Here is a 25,982-nt window from a genome sequence, read left to right as displayed (position 1 = left end):
GGGCAGTCTCCAAGAATCAAACATAATTGAACAGAAGAAAATAAGATAGATCTTGAGAAGACAAGTTTTGACTGATCGTTAGAGAGAACTGGCCAGTACCTCTTGTATGGACTGCTTGCAAAGGCCGATTATGTAGAGACAGTGAAATGGGAAGAGCGATATTGAGGTAGGAACAGATGACTGACTGTGTATCCAAGACTGGTACATTTTAAGTTGTTTTTAGTCTCTCATAGAAACTGTTCAAGTGATTGTGAAAACCTGTGCTTCCACAAAATCGAATTTGAAAAAATACAGACTTGATCTTTATTACTTCCTCACTGGTATAGCCTTCCGGAATAATTAGAATTTCAAGTGCTTATACCTTCTCTGGCCTTTACAGAAATGGCACTGGAGTATAATAGATAAAATTGGGACTCCCAACAGATCAAATGTTCAGTATTTCATATTCAGAAGGTGTCCTTTCACATAATTCTCACACCCTCTTCTGTACAAAACCAACATTGTATGAGCTAATGGTTTTTTGAACTCTTGGTGTCCTTTCTTTGGTGTTTGAACTCTTTTCTTATCTTTGTCATGACAGATGAATCTCTCAGACCCAGTGGTGGATGTCAGCTGTTTGAAAAAACCTACTTTTATTGCTATGGATGGTTTCAAATTGGATCTTCTGCAAGGACATATGTCTGATGTATTGCTGACCTCTATCTTTGTAACTGCAATAGGGGAACTTACTGTGGCACATTTGGGCACATCTGAAGGGCGTGTTTTACAGGTTAGTTAATGCTATAGCTCTTTGCCATATACAATGAATCTAACTCAAACGTTTACATTAGAAGTACACAATCTAAAATTTCCAGGTTGCATATGTCAGCTCCTTGATCCTAGCTTGTGGTCCCTGTAGCCTTTTCAGAAGTTGCTATTGAATTGGATTCTTCATGGATCAGAAAAACTAAATTAGCAATAGCAGTTAGACTTATATAGCGCTTCATAGGGCTTTCAGACCTCTCTAAGTGGTTTACAGAGTCAGCATATTGCCCCCAACAACAATCCGGGTCCTCATTTTACCCACCTCGGAAGGATGGAAGGCTGAGTCAACCCTGAGCCGGTGAGATTTGAACAGCCGAACTGCAGTCAGCTGAAGTAGCCTGCAGTGCTGCATTTAACCACTGCGCCACCTCGGCTCTTATTATTATTAAAAGCATGGAAAATGGTGGTTAGCAATTAAACTGGAGTTGTTGGAAATCAGATTCGTAGTGACAGGAATAACTATATTTTCAATTTCCCATGCTTCTGAGCAGAGACCATAGATAAATGTGGAAATGTAGTCACAACATTCTTTTATAATCACAATCTCTAATGGACAATTCTTGATGGGAATTTCTGTGTGTGCATATGTGTGTATTCCTAGATGGTTCTTGATGGCTCCAGTTTCTACAAGGCTGAAATGGCCAACTTCTCTTTGGGAGAGAAACTGCCAGTGCTGAGAGAAATTGGCAAGCTGCATCACTCTTTGTTCTTTGCCACAGGAAATGAGGTGAGGCATGTTGAGTTCTCAAGGGAGGCTGAGTCTTTTGGCCTGAGACATACCATGTAAGATTATTGATCCTTTTATTTCTGGGAGGAGGAGGATTTTTCAGAAGATGCATTGATTTTACATTGCAAGCAAACCTCAAAGGCTGTTGGTGTCTAGATTCAGTGCCTAATATGTAAGTTCAGCAAAACGTATTGACAGAAGATTTTCTGTATTAGTTCAGAATGCTTCCTGAATCTACTCCAAACTTTTCTTGTTGCTGTTGTTGTTGCTCTGCTTAATGTGAGCTTTTCTGAAAAAGAAGGACCTTGTTTGTTACATTAAGGTAGAAGGTGTCTCCCACCTCAGGATCATAGTGATTGAATTTGCACATACTAAACTGGGATGAAGTTCATCTAGTTAAAGAAAGGATGGAACATCCCAGAGAATTCCAGAATGTTCCATTTTCCATCAAGTCATGCTGAACCTCCTTCCAAACTAGCCGTTCTAGAAGTAGATTGGAAGTTTCTGGAAATAAATCTTCTGAACTGGGAGTGGCACAAAATGATGACGTGTTGCTCTAGTCCCCAAACAGATCAGTTTAATACAGAGCACCATTTCCATTATAGATCTACTGCCAATTAATTTTTGAGCCATGTTCTGGGTAGAATTATAGCGAACCCATGACCAATTTTTCTGAAGCCTGGTCTATTTTGAGCCAGTGTCTCTGCTGTTTTGATTCAAGCTATAGGCAGAGAGTATGCCAGATATATATATTTGAGGCATGCCTTTGTGGAAGTAAATTATATTTACATTTTAAATATGTTTTTCTGCTATAAAACATTCTAAGATAATGGCTGATGGAAGATATAAAAACATTTTCATAGATTGGGGCATTAGCCCCAGATAGGGCTGTGGGAAAGATATTAATCCTTTTGTCGCTTATCTTTTTTGGTTAATTTTGCAGATATTCCGGGTAAACCAAACTGGTCCAGGCTGCCTCCACTTCGTAACATGCCTCAGCTGCTTGAAAGCAGAGCGTTTCATGCAATGTGGCTGGTGTGGAGATTCATGTACTCGTCAGGGAGAATGCAAGAAACAGTGGAACCAAGAGAGTTGCTCTCCAGTCATCACTGATGTATGCAATTTTCTCACTATATGATATTGGCCAATAATATACCAATAGAGTGACTAGTACCCATTACAGCCATGTTTAATGAAGCCATTTGGTATTGGGTATTTATTTCAATTTACTTTCCTTGTTAAATGTCTGTTTCAATATTTTTGTTAAATGGTCTTTTTAAAGTCATAGAACACATCCCGAGAGCTGTAATGGATGTGTTTTTGGATAAATGCTTTCCTTTTGAACTTCATGGCTAAAATATTGGATTATTTCCTTTTCTTCTTTCTCCTTGGGATTCACATCATAAAGAACCTTTATCTTCCTTCTGTATTTCATCCACTTTAGCTTCTGCTAAACATTGTAGGGAACATTGTAGATCTTCCGTAACTTTGTCAAAGGAGAGAATTTATTTTTCTAAATATAAGGTACAAAATAAATAATGTGTAATTGTAATTGTAATTGTAAAGTTTATTTATAGGCTGCCCTTTTCCCTGAGGGGACTCAGGGCGGGCTTACAACTTACAGTGTCAGATGTAAGTGACCAAATCCACATGTGTAGAGTTCAAGGTAACTCCTTTATTATGTTCTGCCTGTAATATAGGAGTTAGCTTGAAATCTATGTGGATGGATATGATCACTTTAGTCTAGGGTGACATTAGTCTCCCTACAGTCTAGACTGTTTACCTTCCATTAGGAACAGATAGATAAGGTTCCATGGAGTTTGGTGGAGGGGTGAGTAGTCAGTCCTGGATCTCTTGCGGCTGTGCAATGACTCAAGATTAATTCCCTGCTTGATCCTTCCTTCTTGTTTGGCTGGGCATTTCCCAACAGAAAGGTATGAAATCCAATGTAATGGACTATATATTAATATAAGGTATACAAATTCATAAGCTTAGTACAAATTAAGATGTTCTTAAGCTCATGAACATACAACAAAACCAATCCAGGTTCTGCCCAACTTTGACCAGCCTCTGGAATGTTCATACCGTGTTTCCCCGAAAATAAGACAGGGTCTTATTTTCTTTTGACCCCTGAAATAAGCACTTGGCCTTATTTTTGGGGAGGTCTTATTATTTTTGAGGTGCAGGAGGAGGCGAGTTTGGTCACTTCATGGCTGCTGCTGTATTGCAATATTTTCAGGGAGGGCTTATTTTTGGTGGGAAAGGCTTATTTTAGTGCATGCACTCAAAAGCCCAATTGGGCTTTTTATCCAGGGATGTCTTATTTTCAGGGAAACGGTAGGTAGGAGATGGAGACATAATATATCCCTCTCCCATTGTAACTAGCATTTGGGAGTACTCTGCCAACAGCCTGAAGACAACATTGATCTCTTGAACTCCTGACAGAGTTGTCCTCCATGCATTTATCTAATTCCTTTCAAAGTTAGTAGCCATCCCGATGTGTTGTGGAAAAATAATTATGCACGACCTGGGGGAAAAAACCACCTTTTCATGTTTATTCTGAATCTTCTTATCAATTTCACTGGTCTTAATGTTTTAAGGAGTGTATAATTTCAGGCATGTTCCCACTCAGTCCAGATTCCAAAGAATCCCAAACCCTCTAATCTCTCCTCTTAAGACAGACATCATTCTGATTGCTCTCTTCTGCACATTTTCCAGCTCCTTTGCAATGTTTCTCAACAACTACCACTGAAACTGTATACAGTATCTCTGATATAAGCATACCATAGATTTGTATAAGGCCATGACGGTGCTGACTTTTCTTTTCTCAAACTTTTTTTTCTAACAATTAGAGATGTGAAATTTGTTCTTTTTATAACTGCTGCACATGAAATTGACAAAATCCACTTTGACTTCCAAAATCCTTTTCCTGGGTATTTACAGACCCTTCAGTTTCCATCAGTTCATTTGTGAAATCAGCATTCTTTGTGCTAGCTTAAATGGAACCTTCCATATATTTTTCTTAATTGGATGTGTTCTTTGACATTTGAATAATATATTTTCGTCTACAAACTTGGCCAGCTCTCTGCTTATCCTGAAGTTACATTCATAATCTTTACATCTTTTAGAAACTTGTATGAGTTGCCTATTACATAAGAAATAATCATCGCTGCCAATGGATTGCAGTCATAAAAACGAATGACTGTTGGTGTTGACTTTTTCTTGGCAGGCAATAGGAACTTATAATTGTTCTCTTAGTTGCTGTCTTTCCAAGTGCAAAAAAAAAATATTAGGGCTTAGTAGCTATTTGAAACTAGGCGATCTTCATTTCAAAAAGCTTTGCACCAATGGAGAGGTACTGTGCACCAAAAGATTGTTGCATGGATACAGCTTTTACTAGTCAGTTACAAGTAGCTTTTCTGTAGCTTTATCTGTTTGTACCACTAGTCGAAGTCTGCAGTAAGATGAGTTAATATTTAGCCAAACAAATTCTAATCAAGTAAACTTTCACCTTCACATACCATATACAGTAACCGCGAAGGGCCCATTAGCTAAATTATTTAAACTATGCAATAGAGGAAACCACTGAAATGTCTGGATCGCTCGTATATTTCTTAAAGTAGAATGATAAAAAGAAAACTATTTTATGATTTGTACTTTCTTTCCTTTGTACAGCTAACCTTTTTATATAAAAGTAAAGACAAAGAGTGTTTTATCTGGGACCAAATTTTAGTTGTGAATTTTATTTAGAATAGAATAGAATAGCAAAGCACAGCACAGCACAGCATAGCGTAGCATAGGTTGGAAGGGACCTTGGAGGTCGTCTAGTCCAACCCACTGCTTAGGCAGGATACCCTATACCACTTCAGACAAATGTTTATCCAATCTCTTCTTTAAAACTTCCAGTGTTGGAGAATTCACAACTTCTGGAGGCAAGCTGTTCTGCTGATTAATTGTTCTAACTGTCAGGAAATTGCTTCTTAGTTCTAGGTTGAACATAGCAATAGAATTCAAATTCAGGTGGGGCTATGTTGATACTCACGCATGCGCAGCAGTCTGGGCAGGAGAGAAACGTCTGTTTAAAGTCTGTTCCGTGACTAATTGGAAGTTCCTTTGCATAATCATTTCTTCCTGATTTGACCTGCAGCAGCGTTGATACTAGCCTGTTTTTAAAAATACATAGTTGTCACTAAGGCGATCTGGGATATGGCCTCAGGTCACAATTTTTATTTGCACCAACTTGAATCTTTCTGGTTTTGTTTCACTAATACAAGCTTACCCCATTGCAAGTGATAACGACAGTTTCTTCCAATGAATTGCATCATAGTGCAGCTTTCGCAACAACTGGATAGACAGGGTATATGGAGAAAGTTTGTCATTTCTCCTGGACATTCTCTCTGTGCAGCAATATGCCTGCCCTTTTGACTGCTGCTTCTAACTGAGTTTGAGGCATAATATTTCACATTTCAGCAGGAGATAGTGAGATTGTAGGGCTGTTTCTGCTCTGGTCATTGACAATGATCAGAGCTGAAGCAGACCAGGGAGGACAATTAACCAGTGGAACAGCTTGCCTCCAGAAGTTGTGGGTGCTTCATAACTGGAGATGTTTAAGAAGAGACTGGACAGTCACTTGTCCGAAATGGTATAGGATCTCCTGCTTGAGCAGGGGGCTGGACTAGAAGACCTCCAAGGTCCCTTCCAGCTCTGTTCTGATTCTGAATCTTGATGATAATTATTATCTGCTTTCCCAGTTTCATCCCAGAAACGCACCTCTGCATGGTAGCACCAAGCTGACTCTCTGCGGCAGGGGGTTTCAGTCTCGTCCATATTTCTCTGGCACTGCTGGCTCGCACTCAGGCCCTGGGGACTACTTGATTACAGTTGGAGAGAGGACCTGCTGGGTGCTATTTGAAGAGAGCTTAGCAAACCGGTAAGAAGAAAATCTGCCTCCCTTCTTTCTCCCCACTTTGTTTCTGCCTAACTCTGTCCCATGCATAGGCTTGTGCATCAACATTCACAAAAGAATTTTCTTCAAATTAACTTCATGCATACATACATGGGTAAGGGGAGGGAGATAAAACATGGAGCTGGGCATTGTTTGCCAATTATGCAACTTCTTCGCTTGGCAGGAGGGAAAATGAATGCAGGGAATCCACATTTCCCTTTTCTAAAAATTTCTACATCATTTCCCCAAGGAGCATCTGTCACAGGCCTTGTCAGTGGGCCAGAGTAGAGTTTGGTAGCATGGCATCCATCACAAGCCATAATGAGGTCATAATGACAACATGGGCATAGTGACGTCAAATGACACAGTTGTGTGCTTTCATCTTGATGGCTGATGCTAGTGCGAAAGTTGCACCATTTGCGTGATGGGGTTAAGTGTGTCATCACTGGCTTTTCCTTGCCTCCCTTGTGGACACCCGGGCTCAGCAGTCAGAGCAGAGCAACTTGGGCCATAATATGTATCTGCTACCATGTTACCATGGCTATGAGAAGTCTGCCGTATTTCCGTTGACAAAATAAAGCCCAAATAAAGCCCCTGGATTCTCTGCCAAAGGACAGGTGCTGGAAGAGCCAAGGTGGCGCAGTGGTTAAATGCAGCACTGCAGGCTACTGCTAGATCAGCAGTTCAGCGGTTCAAATCTCACCGGCTCAGGGTTGACTCAGCCTTCCATCCTTCCGAGGTGGGTAAAATGAGGACCCAGATTGTTGGGGGCAATATGCTGACTCTCTGTAAACCGCTTAGAGAGGCCTGAAAGGCCTATGAAGCGGTATATAAGTCTACTGCTATTGCTATTGCTATAAGAAGAGGCAGCAGATCTGTGCAGATCTGCCCTGGAGGTGTGAGTCTGTCTTTTCACTCATTATGACAATTTTGCAGCCACTCAGTTTTAATGGGCTTTTATTGGGTCTGTGTTGTTTTCTTCATAATTCCCCAAGCACCATTAGATAGGAAGTACAGTATAAATAAAACATAACTGATGTTTTAAAAAAATGTATCCATCTAAAACATGCAGGATCTCACTGAGTGCACTGAAGAGTATTATATTCTATATACTATATTCAAGAGAATGTTTTAAAGTTTCAAAGTTTAATAAATTTAATAAATAAATTTAATAAATCAATGTGATATAGCAATAGCAATAGAACTTAGACTTATATACTGCTTTATAGTGCTTTACAGCCCTCTCTAAGCAGTTTACAGAGTCAGCATATCGCCCCCAACAATCTGGAATGCTCATTTTACAGGCCTTGGAAGGATGAAAGGCTGAGTCAACCCTGAGCCAGTGAGACTTGAACTACTGAAGGCAGTCAGAAAAATTAGCCTGTAGTACTGCATTCTAACCACAGCACCACCACGGCTCATATACCCCACAGTATAGTCATTGAAGATGTCCAACTAGTACCAGGGAAACCTGGGTTTCAGCCCCTCCCCCTTCAGCCCTGGAAGTTTATTGGGAAAATTTGGACCAGTCATTCCCAGCCCAGCCTATCTCCTGTTCCTTTTGCTGAGGGAGAAAATGGAAGGAGGAACATTGCATACAGCTCCCTTCAGTCAGCGAAGTCTTGCATCTTTTCCTTTTGGTCCTAACCCCTTTCTTCTTGTTGTCTCTTCCAGCACATCTGTATTCTTTCAGTTACAAAGCAAAACATTTCAAAATAATAAATATGTGCACTTTTTAAAACAAGTCTGCATTTTTGCTCATTTTTATCTGTTTATGTGCACATATACAAAAGGCAAGATTGAGATTAGGAAAAGGAATTTTCTGGAATTCATTCTCTTAAATATTTCTGCCTGGGAGAAGTTATGAGTTGAAGTCGCAAGCGGTGCCAGAGTAGCCTTATAGTCCTCATGTGGAAATCAGGCCAGGAGACATTTCTGTGGGTCAGAGGTTACACACTGACAATTTTCCCAGAACAGAAATGAGTAGCAGTTTTTACTGTTTGCTAAAAGTGCAAAGAATTATTAGAGGTGACCCTCTATAACCCAGTACATTTTCACCATAGTAAGTGTTGACCTGCAATATTAAAAAAAAACCAGAATAAAACAAGAAACCAATGATGAGGCAGACTTGTATACCTTCTTTCAAAAGGGATAACATGAACCTAAATATAATATGTAGAGTTGTAGTGGGTGGATCCATAGCTTTGAGGTTGTGGGCATGTTTGATATGTGAAACCATTGTCAGCCAGGATTTATAATGATTACATGGAGCAATAGACTTTTCAAAGAAAGAATAGCTTACAACCACCATGCTCTGCTGCAGGCTGTTGAGTTTTCTACATCTAGCATTGATCACACATGCTTTACAAACTTTGAATTGGTCAACTGCCTTATATAATCAACAAACAACCCTACCGATTATTTACAAATTTGAGAATCCCTATTATATCTGTGCTGGAATGGAAGCTCATCACTACTATTGCCACTGTGGTCCTTCATTTTTCACTGGAAAAGATGGAAACTGCGTCAATTGTAGAACATTGGAGACCTAGACCTGAAGATGGGACTATTTCAGAAATCTCACCATCTGCTAGTGTGAATCTAAATCCTTTACTGTGAAAATTTATTTCCAACTTTTAGAAATTTCCAACTGAAAGGTGCCTAATGTCATTTAATCTCTAAAGCTAAATGGATCTACAGCTTGTTAAGTTTTTGAAGAGAAATATTTTTGGCAATTCCAAACATACTGTTCAGATTGATACTCTTCGTGACACTGAACAGTCTAACGTTTGCAGGACATCAATCAAACGTTCTCAGCCAACCTTATGGCATCCAGAGCATACAAAAATACATATACATTCACATTATTGATACTGCCACAATAATTCCTTAACTGATAGGGGCCCTTGGACAAAGACCCCTTAGTACATACCTCAAGCTGACAGTAACATGAAATAGGAGAGTCATGTTGGCATAGATATTGCCCAGATTAACAAAATCTATGTCAGATTTTGAGGAACCAGGACAATTTGATAATAACCAGGCTCCTGAAACAAACCATACCTGGTTGAGTCAGGAGAATCAATGGAATTAATGGAATGCTAGTACAAAGCAGACCTAATGAGAGCGGATATATGAAATGTGTATGAGAACTATGGAATGTCATTATGAGTCTCTCTATTACAGAGCAGAGCTGCTGATATGAGGCATAGGGTCATGGACCCCAGCCATCCCATTATGTTATTTAATAGGGTATTTTCTCCTAGACTGCATTATTTTAGTATGATGTTGTCCAAAGCACCTATTACTTTTGGTACTATCCTTACTTTCTTTTTCCACAGTCATTCTGTTTCTGTTTTCAGGTCTTAGTATTTTGTGGTTTTTCTCTAATTTTTTTTGTTTTCTATTCTTCTGTCTCCAGGCATTGCAACATCTACTATCTAGATTTTTTTGTCTTTCTTATCAATACTACACCTGGGGTGTTGCTACATCTGAGGTGTTATGTGGCAGATACTCCTCTGTTTGAATGCTAAACACCCAGAGCTCTTTTGCTTCTTCATTTTCTATTACTTTATCTGCTTTGTGGTCTCACAAATTCTATTATTCCTTACTTTCCAGCATTTATTTATCAGCTTCACTCCAGGAGATCAAACTCTCTTCATTTAGATCTATTACAGCTTTATTTTTTCTTAGTTTAACAGAAAATCTCCCACCCTTCCTTTTTTTCCTTCCTTCCTTCCTTCCTTCCTTCCTTCCTTCCTTCCTTCCTTCCTTCCTTCCTTCCTTCCTTCCTTCCTTCCTTCCTTTTTGAATTGTAAAAGGAGATCATCCTAATCTCCTGCTACAATTCAAATCACAATCTCCATAAGCCAGGGCTGTCACTAGATAGGCCCATAAATATTTAGCTGCACTATATGTTATGGCTTTGGACAGTAAGGGTTTTTGATATAGACTAAGTTACCAGCTCTGATCATGCCCATGTCATATGCAGAATCCCCTGCTAATCATAAAGATAGTACTGGTCAGTTTTGACACATTTTGGACAGAATGCTGCAAGTGCAGCCACAACTCAGTTTTACTCCAGGTGTGCTCATCTTATGCTGTACAAGCTAGCATCTCCATCGTATCTTATGCTGTACAAGCTAGCATCTCCACACTACTGCTTAGAACCCAACTAGGAGGCATATGCTGTGCACTGACACACAGGGGTAGTTGAGTTTTCTTCTTGCTCAGCCTACGCTTGGTATGCAACCCTTGGCACATCACATTAAACTGGATTCCTACCCCCACCTCCCCCTAATACTATCCATCCCTGCAGTATGGCTTCAATGTTCTGTGAAGTTGTTCCTTTCCACAACAGTCAAATGGTACATGCCTGGTACCAGCTAGGAATGGAATGAGATGACTTTTCTATGATTTCTACTACCTGAGTTAGTAATCTTAGGCTAAGCTGAAGGTTAGTTACTAATTAATAGAATATGATTTATGAAAAGGTTATTATTGCTTGCTGCTGAAGAATCCTTAGATCGTAGTAGGTTATCATAATCAGTATTTTTCTTGTCCTTTCTTCCCACTACCTGCTTTCCAGATATAGCCAAGTGCCAAAGTGGAAGGATTTTGCTGAAGTTCTTGTCTGCATTTTGTCACCAACGGGAATCGAGAAGATCATGGAGCCACAATCAATTAATCTGACCATTATAGAGAAAGCAGCAAGCCCATTTTATATCACTGGCTCCTCAATCGTCAGTGGTTTTACATTTATGGTGAGTTTAATATAGTTACTCCTTGAGCATCTGTTAATTTTCTTACAATAAATTGCCATTGATGTAGTAAATACTTTCTGATAAGCCCTGACATCCAGCAATAGATAGTGTTAAGCTCTGTAGCAGATGTAGATACAGATCAGTGGAATTTCTGGCATCAACATTTTAAGCTATCTTTCCCATAATGCCTGTTAGACTGGGAATGGTGGGTGTTGGCATTGCAGAATGTCTGGGTTTATCTATAATTTTATCCAAAATGCTCAAACTATAACTTCTAGGCTGTAAACCATAATTGGACATATGCAGAAGATTGTTCTGTGAGTATTAGGTATATTCAGTGGTTTTACTAATAATATTGTAATCAGATAAATATTTGGTTACATCAAAGCAATGAACACTGTGTTACTTTTTGTTTTATTCACCATCAACAGCTGCCAAACATAACTTCCATTCACCCTGCCTATGGTCCAATGGCTGGAGGAACAGAGATCTTTATCAGAGGACAAAACCTTTTTGTGGGAGGCACAAGGAAAGTGATGATTAATAATCTAGATTGCCCTGTGGACAGTGAGAAAAGGTATGACAAACAGAGTGCTTTCTTCTTGCTTCAGTGTATAAAAACAGGATTGAAAGGCTATGAGATATTAGGTACAAAGGAATGAGTTATAAAAGCTGCAGCCATAATTTTGAATTGTAATAGATTTAAAAACCCAACTGATAGGTATGACATCTTTTTGCGAAGATTCTGGGCCTAGCAATTTCTTCTTGGCAATTCACAGTGCCATTCAAGGTTAGAAACATTTGGACTCTTCATAGTTAAGGCATCCATACTTGAGCTGGGGGTGGGGGTGGGGAATGGACCAACATTAGATGGTCCCAGGAAGTGCATAGAAGAATCTTTATTCACGTCTAATGTTTACCCTGGATTCTTACAACCCAGGTATGGAAACCCTAATCAAGACATTGTCTATGCTGGGTTGTGATAATAGTGATCAGAATTCTTTACTCTCTAAACAGCATTTATATTATCCCAAGAAAGAAAATAGTTAAAGTACATCGCTGCATTTTTGTATACCTAAAAGTAGACAGTATTTAACTTTGAAATATTTTTAAAATTATCTAGCTTCTAATGATGGAATAGTATGCTCTTTTTTGAGTTGTTATATTTATAATATAATGACTGCTCCTACATTTCTCATTCTTTCCAAATAAGTCATAGTCTCAGTTTCTGGTAGGAAAGCAAGTGAATTGCACAGTTTTTGTTGCAATGAGGAAGTAATCATTCATACCAATTATCAACCAACTATTACTCAGAATGTTTCATACAACCAGGGTTGGGAAGTGGGGGGCTGCCTTAATGCAGCCATGAAGAAGAAACGAAAAACTAGATCCATGGAGCTGAAACAAGATACAGAAAACAAAACTAAAACTAAAACTTATCCAAGTACTGGTTTCATTATTACACTACCAAAGAAATACAATGATCGCCAAGTTCTTAACAAACAAAGCCAGGAGCCCAAATGACAGGCATCCCAGATCTTATAAGATTTCATCACACTGTATTCTAAGAACAGACCTAGTTTTTGGGGGGTGGGGGGAAGGCACAGATCAATTCATTTTTTCATAAATGCTTGCCTAGGCTAATCGTGGGAAAAACAGTAGCAGTAGCTTCTCAAAGGTACAAAAACCAAGTATATTTACATATAGATATTATCTTATCAAGGACACAGATACCCTATACATTATCTCTCCATGTTATTGCAATATTGTGACTCTTCCTTTTGTATAATCATGGGGAAGTCTGAATGAGTTTATCCTTGAGTGAATCCAGCACAACTGGAGAATGATGGCATACGTTTCAGAGTTTCCTTTGGATACCAAGATACCATTACATATACTAAAGAATGTGGGTCTTGATACTGTCATGAAGATGATAATCTGACCTTGCATTCATAAGAGGCGAGAAGAAGGCAGCTTTGTAAGGCATGCCTCTTTATGCAGGCTTAACAATTACCACAGCTTTCTAAGCTCTATGCTACTCCCAAAGTTTATCGGGTAATGTCCCCTGATACTGTTACACTATTTAGATAGAAATATGTAGAATGCATCCTATATGAGATGGTATCATAGGACAAGACAAGGTCATCAGTATTCTTAACTTGGTACTGAACCCTCAAATCCTTCAGTCTTCATCAGATAGCAAATACTGTTAAACTTACTCAGCTCATTTTAATTTCTTTTTTCCCCTCTTTACATATAGAAATATCTCTGAAACGATGATCCAGTGGATCCTGGATTGTCTAGTACATTCTTAAAGTTGAAAGTATAGAACAACATTCTCTAACACAGGGCCTCGAGATGTATATTAGAATAGTAATTCTCAGAATCCCCAACTGGATGCTTTTAAAGCTGCTTTTGCTGGGAATTCTGGACTGGCAGTCTCAGGGTATGTGGAAAGAGGGTTTTCTGGAAAAGTCTGATGCAGAGGAAATGGCTAAAAGATCTGTTGGTAAGGAGAGTCCTGTCATGCTTTTTTTTACCCCTTCTCCCTAGCCAGAGAGAGGAGGCCATAATTTGTACCACCCCACCTTCAAGCAACTTGACCAATGCATCTGTGTTTCTGATAATAGATGAAGAGCCATTTCTTTCTCCTCAGCGTTTCTGGTATCGAGAAGACCCCCAGATATATGATATTACTCCCCACTGCAGTTATGAGTAAGTCTCATTTTTCTTCTGCACACAGATATCCAAAGGACTGTCCTACTCTTCCCATGCACCTGTAAAAGATACTTTTAAAAAGGGTGTATATTTGGGGAACTTGCATAGAAAAAAATCATAGTGGGATGTACAAATTTATATTTAAAAAGCATACATTGAGAAGGTTTATGTGAGTTAAAAAGCCCATCTGTGTAATAAATGTATATTACAGAACGTGCAAAATTCTCACATATCAGGAAATTTAATAACTAAATAAATCCAGATGTTTATTATGGATTATTTTTTAAGATATCCACAAAAATAACCTAGACTACTTAATTACTTCCTTTGAATGTTAAATTGTTTTCTACAGAGCTGCATATCCTTTCTTCTTGTTGTGTCCCCATATCTTAATATTTGGTGAATCATGTAGCACTCTGTTCATTTAAGTTTCTAGTTTCCTGAATAGTTAAGATTGCAGTTTTGTAAACATTTATGGGTAATAATAATTGATAAGATTTCACTGCAGCTGTCTCATTCAATGGAATTAAGAAGAGTTTTCCCGGCAGCTCCATCCTTTGTACCGAAGCAATTTCCAGTGAATTCAGTTAGGAATGCATCCGGTTTTAGCAAGGTGGGAGCTTCTGACTGGCCTTGTGCAGGCTTGTTGTTAGTTACATTTTCTCATGGATAATGTTCATATCTGAATCCATCACTGACATGCAGCTGCAGAGTTCTTAGAATGTAACACTTTTGCTCTTGTGTCACATCCTTCCAATTCCTTGCAGGGGCTCCAATGTCTACATTTATGGTGCCAATTTGGATTCAGTGTATAACATGAGGTTGCAATTTGAGTCTGCTGGAGTACAAAGCAAAGCTAAAGTAAGTATTTTCAGAAGAGAGAGAAAGTGAAAGAGAATTGTAGATATTTATTCATGAAGACTTTAGCTATTTACTCAAAAGAGACTCCCTGTGGATTTCATGGCAAATTGCCTGAATAAATGTGCTGCTTTGGGTTGCATTGCATATAAAACTACTATGAGAAGCTAGCATTCTGCATAGCATTCAAGACTTTCTTCACCTTAGTCATTATTACATTTACTGGAATTAAAGAATTATCTTAGTGTGGAAAAGCTAGGAAATGGCTTAGTAAGCTATTTCATTAGTAACTTGGCCCAGGCTCCAGAGATTAATTGGTGAAGAATTTATACTCTTGTGCCTAAGAAGTTATAATATACATAGGGAGAAAATCAGCCTTGAACAGTCTTTCTCAACCCCAACAACTGTAAGATACAGGCCAATTCACAGAATTCTCCAGCCAGTATGGCTAGAGTCCTAGTTGACCATTCTAATCCAGCTTGATATTAGAGTGGTATGAAAGAGCAATGATGAAAACAAGCTGTGCTCCATGTCATCTCCCTTGCCATTTTTTTTTCCTTTGGGTGCATAGACACTCTGTACAATGAAGAATCCTAACCAGTGGTGGGTTCCGGATCCCATTGCAACCAGTACAGTGCAACGGGGCCCGGTGTCCCCCACATGCACATGTGCAGCACACGCACACAGCACGGACATGTGTCCTTACCTCCATGACAGCTCCGCAACACTCCAGCTGCTCGGCGGAGCATTGTGCAGGCGCTGTACACTCTGTCCGTGTGCGTGGAATGCCAAAGAGCTAAAATACAGGTAAGGAGCTTGGGCGGGCGGGTGGGCCCTCTGGAGCACCGTACCAGAATGATACCAGTGCTCCCATCAGGTACCAGTACGCCCGAGCACCTTGCCTGTATTTCAGCTCTTTGGCATTTCCATGCACATGCATAAAGCCTACAGCCTGCAACCCACCACTGATCCTAACTGTCTCAAAACAAGAGAGGAGCTAGAGAAGTTGAACATGATTCCACTTGCACAGACTTGTTTTCCAGCTAATGGAAGAAGCAAAGTTTGCACAGCTGTTCTCCTCACTTACTCTGAATCATCTAGAGTTCAAGATGTGCAGAGATATCAGTAATTTCATTCAGAAACTGATTAGGAAAGGAGCAAGTTGTTCAAGAAAATGTTTTCCTCTAGCTTTGAGTACATGTTTGTATATGTGTCAGGGTACAAGATAAACGCAATCCTTAAATAGTTTTTAAGGAGCTGGAGGCTATCTTGCTGTAGCTGACACCCCATGTATAGATGATCTTTGGTTTTATCTTTAACATTTATTTTAAAAGTTCTTCAATTTTTACTACAATTATTTTGTCATTTCTCTTTTTTATTACTTTCCCCCCATCCATGTTTAGTTTGATTTCATCTTTATTTTCATTTTTGTAGCTGCTTCTAATTTTTTTTTACTTCATGTGAATTAACTTTTATTCTACTCATAAAATGATTGACCTCCTTCGGTAGCATTGGAAAGTGTGATTAATCTGTTCAACAGAGAACAAACTCACTGGACATTGTTGAAACATTCTTTGTGTTACGTTACAAATCTTCTGGTATAGGAGAAAAGAATTGGACATAGAAATGGAATAGCTTTGTGTTATAGAAATCCCGTTATTACTTGGCTGTTTCAAAAACTTTGATGGACAATGCTTCTTTCTAATTCTGTAATTCTACAATTATATGTTCAATATACACGCGGCTCCAATCTTCCCATTCTATGACTCTGTGATTCATACTTAAATTCAGAAGAGAATTTCACAGTTGAAGAGAAGAGACATTGAAGAAAATATTCTCTAAAAAGGTTGAAATTATTTACACCCATTATATGAGGTACAAAATCCATATCACAGATTTGAAAAGAATTATACATCCCAGAAGTTAGCAAAGTACAAGATACTATTAAAAAGAGTGCATCTCATTCTTATAGGCTGATATTTATATATTAAATCGGTTTGTATACATTGTAAATGCTATTATTTTTCTTTACAATAACCAGTATCAAATAATCTAAATAATTAGGGTTTCCATCATTGTATAGGAAATAGTTCTCCTCCACTGCAGTTTCCTTCTTTCAGAGACTGGATGGTCATTTGTCAGAGATGCATTAGAGAATACGTCACTGAATAGGAGCTGAATTAAATGCCCTTTTAGGTCTCTTCCTGCTTGGTGATTCTATAAGTCTAAGTAGCAACGATAAATTTGAATGAAATATGAGGCTTATTTTTTTTATCTCTTGGCAAATTTAAATTATGGTTTTAATTGCCTCCTTTCAATCCTTTAAACTTGCCAGTATAATTAAATAACTGCTTCAAGGATGGCAGCGAACTCAGTCAGCCAAAAGGAAAGTGGAAAGGATATTGTATGTCATACAATTTTCCTTTAATCTAGATTAGATTAGATTAGATTAGATTTAGTTTATTTGTATGCTGCTCTTCTCCGGGAGGGACTCAGGGTGGCGAACAACTCGAAAGGGGAAAAGGGGATACAAACACAATACATGTAATTAAAATACACAAGAGTCATACAGCCATACAAGTCGAGAGGGGAGGGGAACTCATCAATCTAGAGGATGTCATCTCGTCCACTGTCCCCAAGTCGCCTGAGCACCACTGCCACTGAACAGCCCATGGTGGTAACGTAAATGAAAATAGGACACGCCGGGCCTCTGCCACTCTGCACTCTGCTCGCCCGCCTGCCAGGTGGACTATCCGGCTGTCCCTCCGACTGTGGGCAGAGTTTGCGTGCGATACTGCCCTTTAACTACTGCACCACCAGGGCTCCAACAACATCTAGCAATGGCTCAGGGCACAAAATTTGAAGAAAGAATCAAAGGGGCTAATTCTGGATGCACAAGACCAAACCATGAATAAATGCATGAAAATCAGGAGTTGAGAAGACAGCAACATACACCAAATGCTACTTCTAGAAGAAACTGAAAAAATGGTGGACCATCCAGTTAGCTGTTGCAAGAAGATCACACAGATTGACTTCAAACAGTGTTGTGACAAAGTAGCAACACTAGTGTGTTGGAATATCATTTGCCTGCAAGAAGGAACTGGTGGGACCACAAAATAGACAAGATAATAGCAAATGAAAAAGCTAAAGTGCTCTGGGGCTTCAGAATTTCAATCGATAGGCATCTGCCACATAACTCCCCAGACTTAACAAATGTTGATTGAAGTCTGGATACCGGACATTGCAATACAGAGAGAAAGCAGAGGACAGAGAAAAATGGAGAAAATTGCCATATAGAGGCATTGGCTGCTATCCAAAAACATCTGGAGCATCCCTTGAACAGCATCGACATTGACCAATTCACCACTAGTCAATTGCAAAAGGCATCTTTATTTGGGACCGCTTAGATTCTGTGATGATACCTTTAAGAGCATCAAACAACATCATCTACCCCAGGTTCTTGGGAATGACTCAGTAAAAAGGCCAACTGCATCTGGCTGATTGTGCGACCAGCCATTAGAATGAATGAGGGGATGCATCAATATTTGGAAATATTGAATTTATTGAATCTAAACATGCTAATTTTACAAAAAAAAAAACCACTTGGAGCTGTGTATATGGTTAGACATTGCCTTAATAATTCTTCGGTCCTTTGGTTAAGACTTGAATTACTTTTCACCATTCTTAGACTAATGAGTAAAACTAAATGCAAATTATCCATAGAATAATGATTGGCGGTGGAATGGTTTGATGAATGTGGATTTGAAGTTTGGTTCTGAAAATGATAGGAACAGCATACATGGCAGAAAGGAAACCTGCCTGGGTATAAATGGGGCTGGCCTGTGACCCTCCTCAAGGCAAGTGTGCAAAGGCATACTTGCAAAACATTCAGATATATTCTCAAGTTCTGAATGCCTTCCTATAGTAGTTCCTTTTATGGTCTTTTTTTTCTTCATTTTGTATACATTTGTTCAGACAATTGAACTCCTGCATGAGCTTGTATATTGACATGTATTAATTTGATGGAGTGAAGCCAGGTGAAAGTGTTCTGATTTCTGTCATTTCAGATATGTGAAAGGCCACTGTCCACAGATAGGTTGGTGTGTCAAAGTCCTGATTATCCATCTGAAAACAAAGTGGGAAATATTTATGGGAACCTGAGTGTCTTGATGGATGGAGTTCTGGGGCAGAAGACATTTCGTATCCGCTTCTACCCTACTCCAGTCATTGATCTCTTTCCCTCTGAAAATCACATATATGAACTCCAACAAGGAGAAGATGAGATTGAGATCACTGTAAGTACGGGACTTCCCTATCCAAGAAATTTAGCAAGGAAGGCTCTGCAGCCTTAGGAGAATAAGAGCTAATTCAAATCTGTTAAACTGGTCTGGGATGTATGTACCTTTGTCCACTTGAATGGTTCACTTGCATGAACATTGTAGCATCAGTAACTTGGCCTATGCTGGTTAAGTCACTTAAATGATCTTCTGCATGAATATTAAAGTTTCTGCTCATGCGTGCTGTTTCAGAGCCAATAATCCTCTCTAGTACATTGTTGACATATGCATGCTTTCATGTAAGTATCTATTAACTAAAATTCAAGTCAATTCACGGTGTAGAAATTGGCACATAAATACAAATATATATATATATTAGAACTCAGCATCTTTCAAAAATTACTTGGAAGAGATACTCCAAGCTTGGATTAGCAGAGCATCCCTGACTTTTTAGGTGTGTGTGTGTGTGTGTGTGTGTGTGTATGTGTGTGTGCCTGAAAAAAAGGTGCTGCTGCTTTAAGCACAGTCATTAAAGTTCAATGAGACAGCCTGAAAAAGATTGCTTTAGGCTGCTTTAGAGAAGACAGAGCGACTGAGATCAGAAGCATTTCTTTTTGTTCATTTTTGAGGCCTGCACAGCCCTAAGGTACACTGTCAAGAGTAACTAATTAAAGAAAATGTGAAAAAAATGTAGTTTATAGTCCTCCAAGGGCTGGATGTTAGCTTGAAATAATTGTGACAAAATGCCTTACTTACAAAACAAATGGAGGCAGGGAGTTAAGGTAGTTTGAGAATTTACAACACCAGTTGTTTCTTTTGGATTAAGAAATTAAGAAATGTGCAATTCAGCGCAGGATTATTTGGGACACTTGGTAGAACTGAGATATAAATCCAGTAGAAAATGCTAATGAGCAGGATTGCTCCTTGGCCATAATCAAGTATTTTACATTTCTCTGCACAGCATAAGGGACTGGATGCTCTGGCAGGCTGCATGAACATTTCTGTGTCAGTGGCTGGTGCAGATTGCTACCACAGTATAAAGAAGAATCAGGTGACCTGCCGAATACCCAACCACCTGATCGTCCCTGGGCGTGGTTTGCCAGTACAGGTAGAGAAAAAAAATCTTTGTAGTCGGAACTAATCTTATGACTTGATTTCTCCCTTTGAACCTCAGCCTCGCCCTTCTCAGCCTGTCCTGCCTACCTGAGTGTACTCTTATCCATTTATCCAATAGCTGCAAAACTCATGGACAATCAGGCATGCTAGAAACTATCAAAGATAGATAGTATTTCCACACAATTTCTTTGCAACCCACTTGGATCTATTTCATTTTATATAAGTTTTTAATTGAAACTGAAAATTTCAAAGGTGAAAAACAAATACAAACTAAGGAGAAACAAAAAATCAAAGAGGAAAAAAAGGCAGGGAGCGGGAAAAGGGGGAAATTATATATATTAAAAAAATTAGAGAGAAAGAAAGAACTTTCCCCTTCCTCAAAATAAGTATAAACATTTTTAATAGCCGAACACCTTCTCTAATATTTGAACCAAAACTCCCTTCATCCCATATTTTATCTTTTATCAATTGCTAAATATAAACTTTATTTTTTATTTTAATCAGCAAAAGTCAGTTAAAAGCTATGAGAAAGAACAATACATATATTTTAACTTTAAACAAGTAAGTCAATTTCATAATTCTTTCCTGTACTTTGCATGATAGATTTGTTATTTTCTCTAAAATTCTTCTTTTTAACAAATTTATTTTCTTTTATCAATAAAAATAAAATACAAAACAGAAAAACAAACATTCAACACTAACAATGAAAAAAATATTGTGTGCAAAAAACCCAAAAAACAAACAAACCCCAAATGTCTCATAGGTGTAACATTAAACATAAAGAATGTGGGATGCTGAAAAATAATAATAAAAAACTCCAATAGGATCTCCTCCCCTTACATAATGAATCTAGAAATAGTTATAAGCTTTCCCCTTCCATATTTAACAAACTGCTATATTAAATAAACAAATATTCCAGATGTGGAAATCTGTCTAATAATCAAATCAACCCAACATCTAATCATAATGTATATGTAAAAGAAAATTAAAAATTAAAGCCAGCAAATTATTCCAAACATTACACTAATCTTCAAATTCTTCTGTTAAACATCTGTTATTGTATTTAAGATGTAAAAAGTCCACCAATAGCTTCTGATCTCTTATAATGTTGCCTAATCCATTATCTCTAATCAAATTTTGCCAACTCTTAGTCAGTCAATTCTAAAATCCACTCTTCAACACTTGGTACCTCTTTTTCTTTCCAATGCTTAGCATATACAATCCTCGCAGTAGTCACCATGTAAAGAAAATTCTCTTCCCATGCCTTATCTTATATCTATAAATAAAATCTTTGAAACCTCATTCAAACTTAATCAAGAAAAACTCCATTAGGAGCTGCTAGAAACAAACTGGAAATATTAATCTTTAATTCCTTCAAATGATGTACTACAAATTAATTTATTGTCATCTTTACTTTATCTCCATTCAAATATAATATATTAACTTATTACTTTCTCTAAAAATACTGTAGAACTCCCTGCTTCCCATCTTATCCATAGACAAAGCTTTAAAACTTAATCAGTCCTAGTCAAAAAAAACCAATTAAGCTGTTAGGAGAGGATCATATGCAATCTAACCTTGATCAAATAGGCCCACATTATATATCTTAGTTTGTTTTAAGGGTCTTGATTATTCCTTTTAGGTAATGTCCCAAAGTGATTTAGTCTTTCCTTTGCTTTTCTCAGGAACTCCTTCATAGGTATAGCACATCTCTTTTGTAAATCCTGAGTAAGAAAATTGTTTTTAACTCACTTTTCTGAGTTAAGAACCATGTATTCAAATCATTCTTCTTATTTGTGTGTTCCTTTTAACTATTTAAACCTCAGCCAGTTTCATTTGTTAGTCTTGTATAACATCTTTGTCAATATCATTCTTATATCCTGTCAATTTTAAATCCATATCAAAAGCATTCTGATTTGTTTTAACTATATATCTTTTATCTCTTCTTCCATTTTTTATTGTATCAGACAATCTATTGAACAGGTTCTGGCCACACCATACTGTTGCCAAATATCCTTAAATTCTTCCAGAGCTAAAATATTTTTCTCTGTTCTGTATTAGCGGAAACTTTGCTTTAATTATAATCTAATTCTTTCTCATTGTCTCTAGTAACCAGTCCTCAAGGTCTTGTCTTACTGTATTTTTCTTTCATCCAGAACATTTCCCAGGAAGCAATTTCTTACACTTAAACTTGAATCTTAATATATTTTAAAAGGATTTTAAACAAACAACAAGAAATATTCTTTGTTTAAAATCTTCCAAATCAACCTTCTAATCACTCTTTTGCTGCTTATTTACAAATATTTTTTTTCTTTTACGTTTTTTAAAAAAAATACATAAATCTTCTTTTGCTGTGATTGGAGGAAAAATCCAGTGTAATAAAATTTGTCCTTCTGAAAACTCTTAGTGTCCAAAAACCAATGTAAAAGTCAATTCCAACAGAAATGATTAAGAATGAAAATGGGTAAACAAAGGGCTGCAACCACAGCTTGGCCAAAACTGTTTTTCTCAATTTTCAGAGCACCAAAATCTGCTGGAGTCCACTTGTTTACAGTCTCATCATAAGGAGCAATTCTTAGGAGTCTTCTGGGCAATCCCAAATCCTCTCTTCTCTGGAGAAGAATTCCTTCTAGCATTGATGATATTACCTAGTTTGGTAATGAAACGTCTAATGAAACCACTAAGCTCAAGAAAGCACCAAGAACCCCAGAGGGACTCAGAGAGTCGGTTCCTTCACTGGCTCCACTTTTTAATAGTTTGTGCACTCAGGATCAGATTGATTTTGACCATTAAGGCAATTTTTTAAAGAATTTATTATGTTATGTACACAGCAAATGCACATTTTGATGGCAGAATATTGGGAAAAGTTCCTGACTTCCTTTGATATTGTTGCTTAGATGCAGAAAGTGTTTTTCCAGCCTGGATTCGCTAAAGATCCCTACAGTCCTTTTCTACATTCAATTTACTTTGTATCCTTAACATTCCCAAGCAATGTGAATTTAGACAGATGCAAGTCAGGAGACGATATCCTGAAAATCTCCAAAGAGTACTAAAACCTTTGGTTACACAATCAGTTCCAGCTCTCTGGCTTTCTGCACACACTGAAAAATGCTAACAGCGCTCATGTGTTCCTCGCCTCATTACCCACCTCCCAGATTGCCTAGCTGGAAAGCCAATTTAACTTTTTCTGGAGTAATCTATGCTGGCATGGTGTTTCCTCCTCTCAGATAATTACCACAGGCTATATCTGGGAGGCATGTGGATGGGGGACATCTCCCCCAAGCCACCATTTTTTTCACATGTATATATATATAAATATATCTCCCCAGATTCTGCTATTGGTTGGTGCTAATAATCACATGTCTTTTTTTCCCCTTGTAGATCTGTGTGAATGGAAACTGCAAAGACTTAGGATCCGTGGTTTCAATCTCCCAGAACTCTCCCCTTGCTGTTGGATTGGGAGTTGTTGTAGGCATTCTGCTCCTTTCCTGTTTGGTATTTCTAGCATTGAAATATATTCAGCGAAAGAAGAAGGCAGGTAATTGCAAGTTTCTTATGATACTTTCTGGCCAGAAAAGCACTTTCGGTGGAGTTGTTTATTTATTCCATATAAATTCTTCACAGTCATAGCAGTACCCGCTTGCATTTAATTTTGACACTTTGTCAGAGAATGGGCGTGTAGCAAATATGCCTTAATCACTGGATTCACAAGGTGAATAAGGAAAGAGTGGATAATGGACCAACTCTAGAGTAGTGAGGAGATGAATGTTGCTGGATCGACTTTTTGTTTTCTTCTTGCAGGAACTGAGACTTTAGAAAGGCTGTCCAGCCTCAACAGGGGCTCAATCGGAATTCCTCTTCTTCTTTCTAATACTGGATATGTGGCTTCTTCTGGTAAGAATTCATGATGGGACTTAGAGCTAGTATTTTAGAGCCAATGAGACAGAACATCTTGCTAGCCACCACTCCGATATGTTGTTAAACAAATGTGTTTGGTTGGGAGTTTTTATTATTATTATTTCTTTTTTTTCCCCAGGGTTGACATATTTCCTTAAAAGAAATAATTCCTTCTAAATATTTCTGTAAATAAAAATACATTGCTCAAGAACTACATAAGTTAATGCCCTTCTGAAACTAAAACACTGCCCACATTCTTCCAGTTACTTAGATGGAAGGAACCTGCAATATTTCATTACAATGCGAAGATACCATCTTAAGGGTGAGGGCTCCTTCTCCAAGACTGTGGGTTGGTTTCTGAATGTTTCATTACCAGGTTAGGTAAAATCTTCAGTGGAGTTTAGGGGAAGTCAGTGTCAGTGTTCTTCTGTTTAGGGGAAGTCAGTGTCAACAACCAATTCTACATGGGACAAACATCATGTCAATTAAAAACCGGGATCCACAAACACCGGCCGTCAGTCAAACGCCACAATCCCAAATCCTTAATCTCTACCCACACTGATACCAAGCAGCAGCAGTTCAATTGAAGCAACACAAAAATCATTGGCCATGCTACCCTCCACCACACTCGTGAGTTCATCGAAGGCTGGCACTCTATAAGCAATTCCATCAATGGATACATTGCCCTACAACCAACCTATGAACCCCACAGAATCCAAATTAACCACACAGCCAACCAGAGACAGGAACGGCCCTCAACCAACTCACGCAATTCCCCCCCCCCACCAGAAGTTCACGTCCCAATGACCTTGAGCTGATGTAATCTCCTTATCACAAGACCCATCACAAGACTCACTGATGACTCACAGCTGACCCTCATTTGATACACCCACGCCTGAAGCCCTTATAAACAGAGGAACACTGACCCTGACATCCCCTAAACTCTGCTGAAGATGTTACCTAGCCTAATAATGAAACATTATTCAGAAACCAACTCACAAGCTCAGAGAACAAACCCTCACCCTCATCCTACACCCGAGCTACAGATATTCACCACTATTGCAGATACCTATCTTGCCAAAGATTCAGAAAAGAGAAAAATGAAGGAACTTTGCTTACCATCTTATTTATTTTAGAATGACATATCCACTATTAAACTCCCTACAGAGAGGAGGAACAAGTGCTATATTATGTCATGCTCTCAGAGATGAGGGGTGTTGGTGAGATTTTCTATTTTATTTACATGATATAACAATTTGGAACTTATCAGATATGTACTAATGTCTGAATTCCCAACAGAGGGTTTGGGCCCCTTAGTAAAATCAGTGACTGTGTACACCTGGTGAATTTCAAATAGAGCGCAACTGTCCATGTACTGCCTTCTGGTGGTCAATATAAATAAAAATTCTATTTAATAACCTCTCCATCTTCTCTTTATGGTATTTCTCTGGCAGAGAATGCAAACAGAAGATCTTCTGGAGTGCGATTTGGAAGCGCCTCCTACACAGGCAGCAGTGACGGTTCTGCTATGCCTTTCATGCGAGTGCCTTCGTACTCCATTAACAATTTTCGGCCAGAATTGTTGGAAGAAGTGAAAGATGTCCTCATTCCAGAGAAGCAGCTGATTTTGCACAAGGATCAGATCATTGGGAAAGGCAAGTATCATTTAAACTGTGCCTATCAGCAATAATGCACTGCAATAAAACTGTTGTTTTCTACCATCTGTGTTGAAAGAATGCTGCTTTCTCCCTGGCCAGATGTTTCTTTGATTGTTTCCTGTTGCTCTTCATTAGTGTCTTTGCCAGATGTTTCTTTGATTGTTTCCTGTTGCTCTTCATTAGTGACTGAGCCTCTTTGAGCCAATTGGGCAGGACTGT

At 38.4% G+C, this 25,982-nt stretch overlaps 1 protein-coding gene across 1 annotated transcript in view; it reads left to right on the top strand.

The window, feature by feature from the left end:
• MST1R (macrophage stimulating 1 receptor) overlaps positions 1 to 25,982 on the top strand; it is a 62,084-nt gene that overhangs the window by 23,656 nt on the left and 12,446 nt on the right. The window contains exons 3-15 of the mRNA XM_032209393.1: positions 581 to 769; positions 1,406 to 1,531; positions 2,475 to 2,645; positions 6,283 to 6,461; positions 11,065 to 11,239; positions 11,671 to 11,816; positions 13,793 to 13,954; positions 14,725 to 14,818; positions 18,883 to 19,110; positions 20,054 to 20,200; positions 23,590 to 23,746; positions 24,010 to 24,102; positions 25,560 to 25,760. Coding sequence (XP_032065284.1) covers positions 581 to 769; positions 1,406 to 1,531; positions 2,475 to 2,645; positions 6,283 to 6,461; positions 11,065 to 11,239; positions 11,671 to 11,816; positions 13,793 to 13,954; positions 14,725 to 14,818; positions 18,883 to 19,110; positions 20,054 to 20,200; positions 23,590 to 23,746; positions 24,010 to 24,102; positions 25,560 to 25,760 — 2,068 coding nt within the window. The remainder of the gene's footprint in view (positions 1 to 580; positions 770 to 1,405; positions 1,532 to 2,474; positions 2,646 to 6,282; positions 6,462 to 11,064; positions 11,240 to 11,670; positions 11,817 to 13,792; positions 13,955 to 14,724; positions 14,819 to 18,882; positions 19,111 to 20,053; positions 20,201 to 23,589; positions 23,747 to 24,009; positions 24,103 to 25,559; positions 25,761 to 25,982) is intronic.

This window comes from Thamnophis elegans, chromosome 2 (assembly GCF_009769535.1).
Source record: "Thamnophis elegans isolate rThaEle1 chromosome 2, rThaEle1.pri, whole genome shotgun sequence".
Classification (NCBI taxonomy): Eukaryota; Metazoa; Chordata; class Lepidosauria; order Squamata; family Colubridae; genus Thamnophis; species Thamnophis elegans.
Note: the sequence above shows the minus strand (reverse complement) of the source record. Positions and strands in the feature narration are given on the sequence as shown.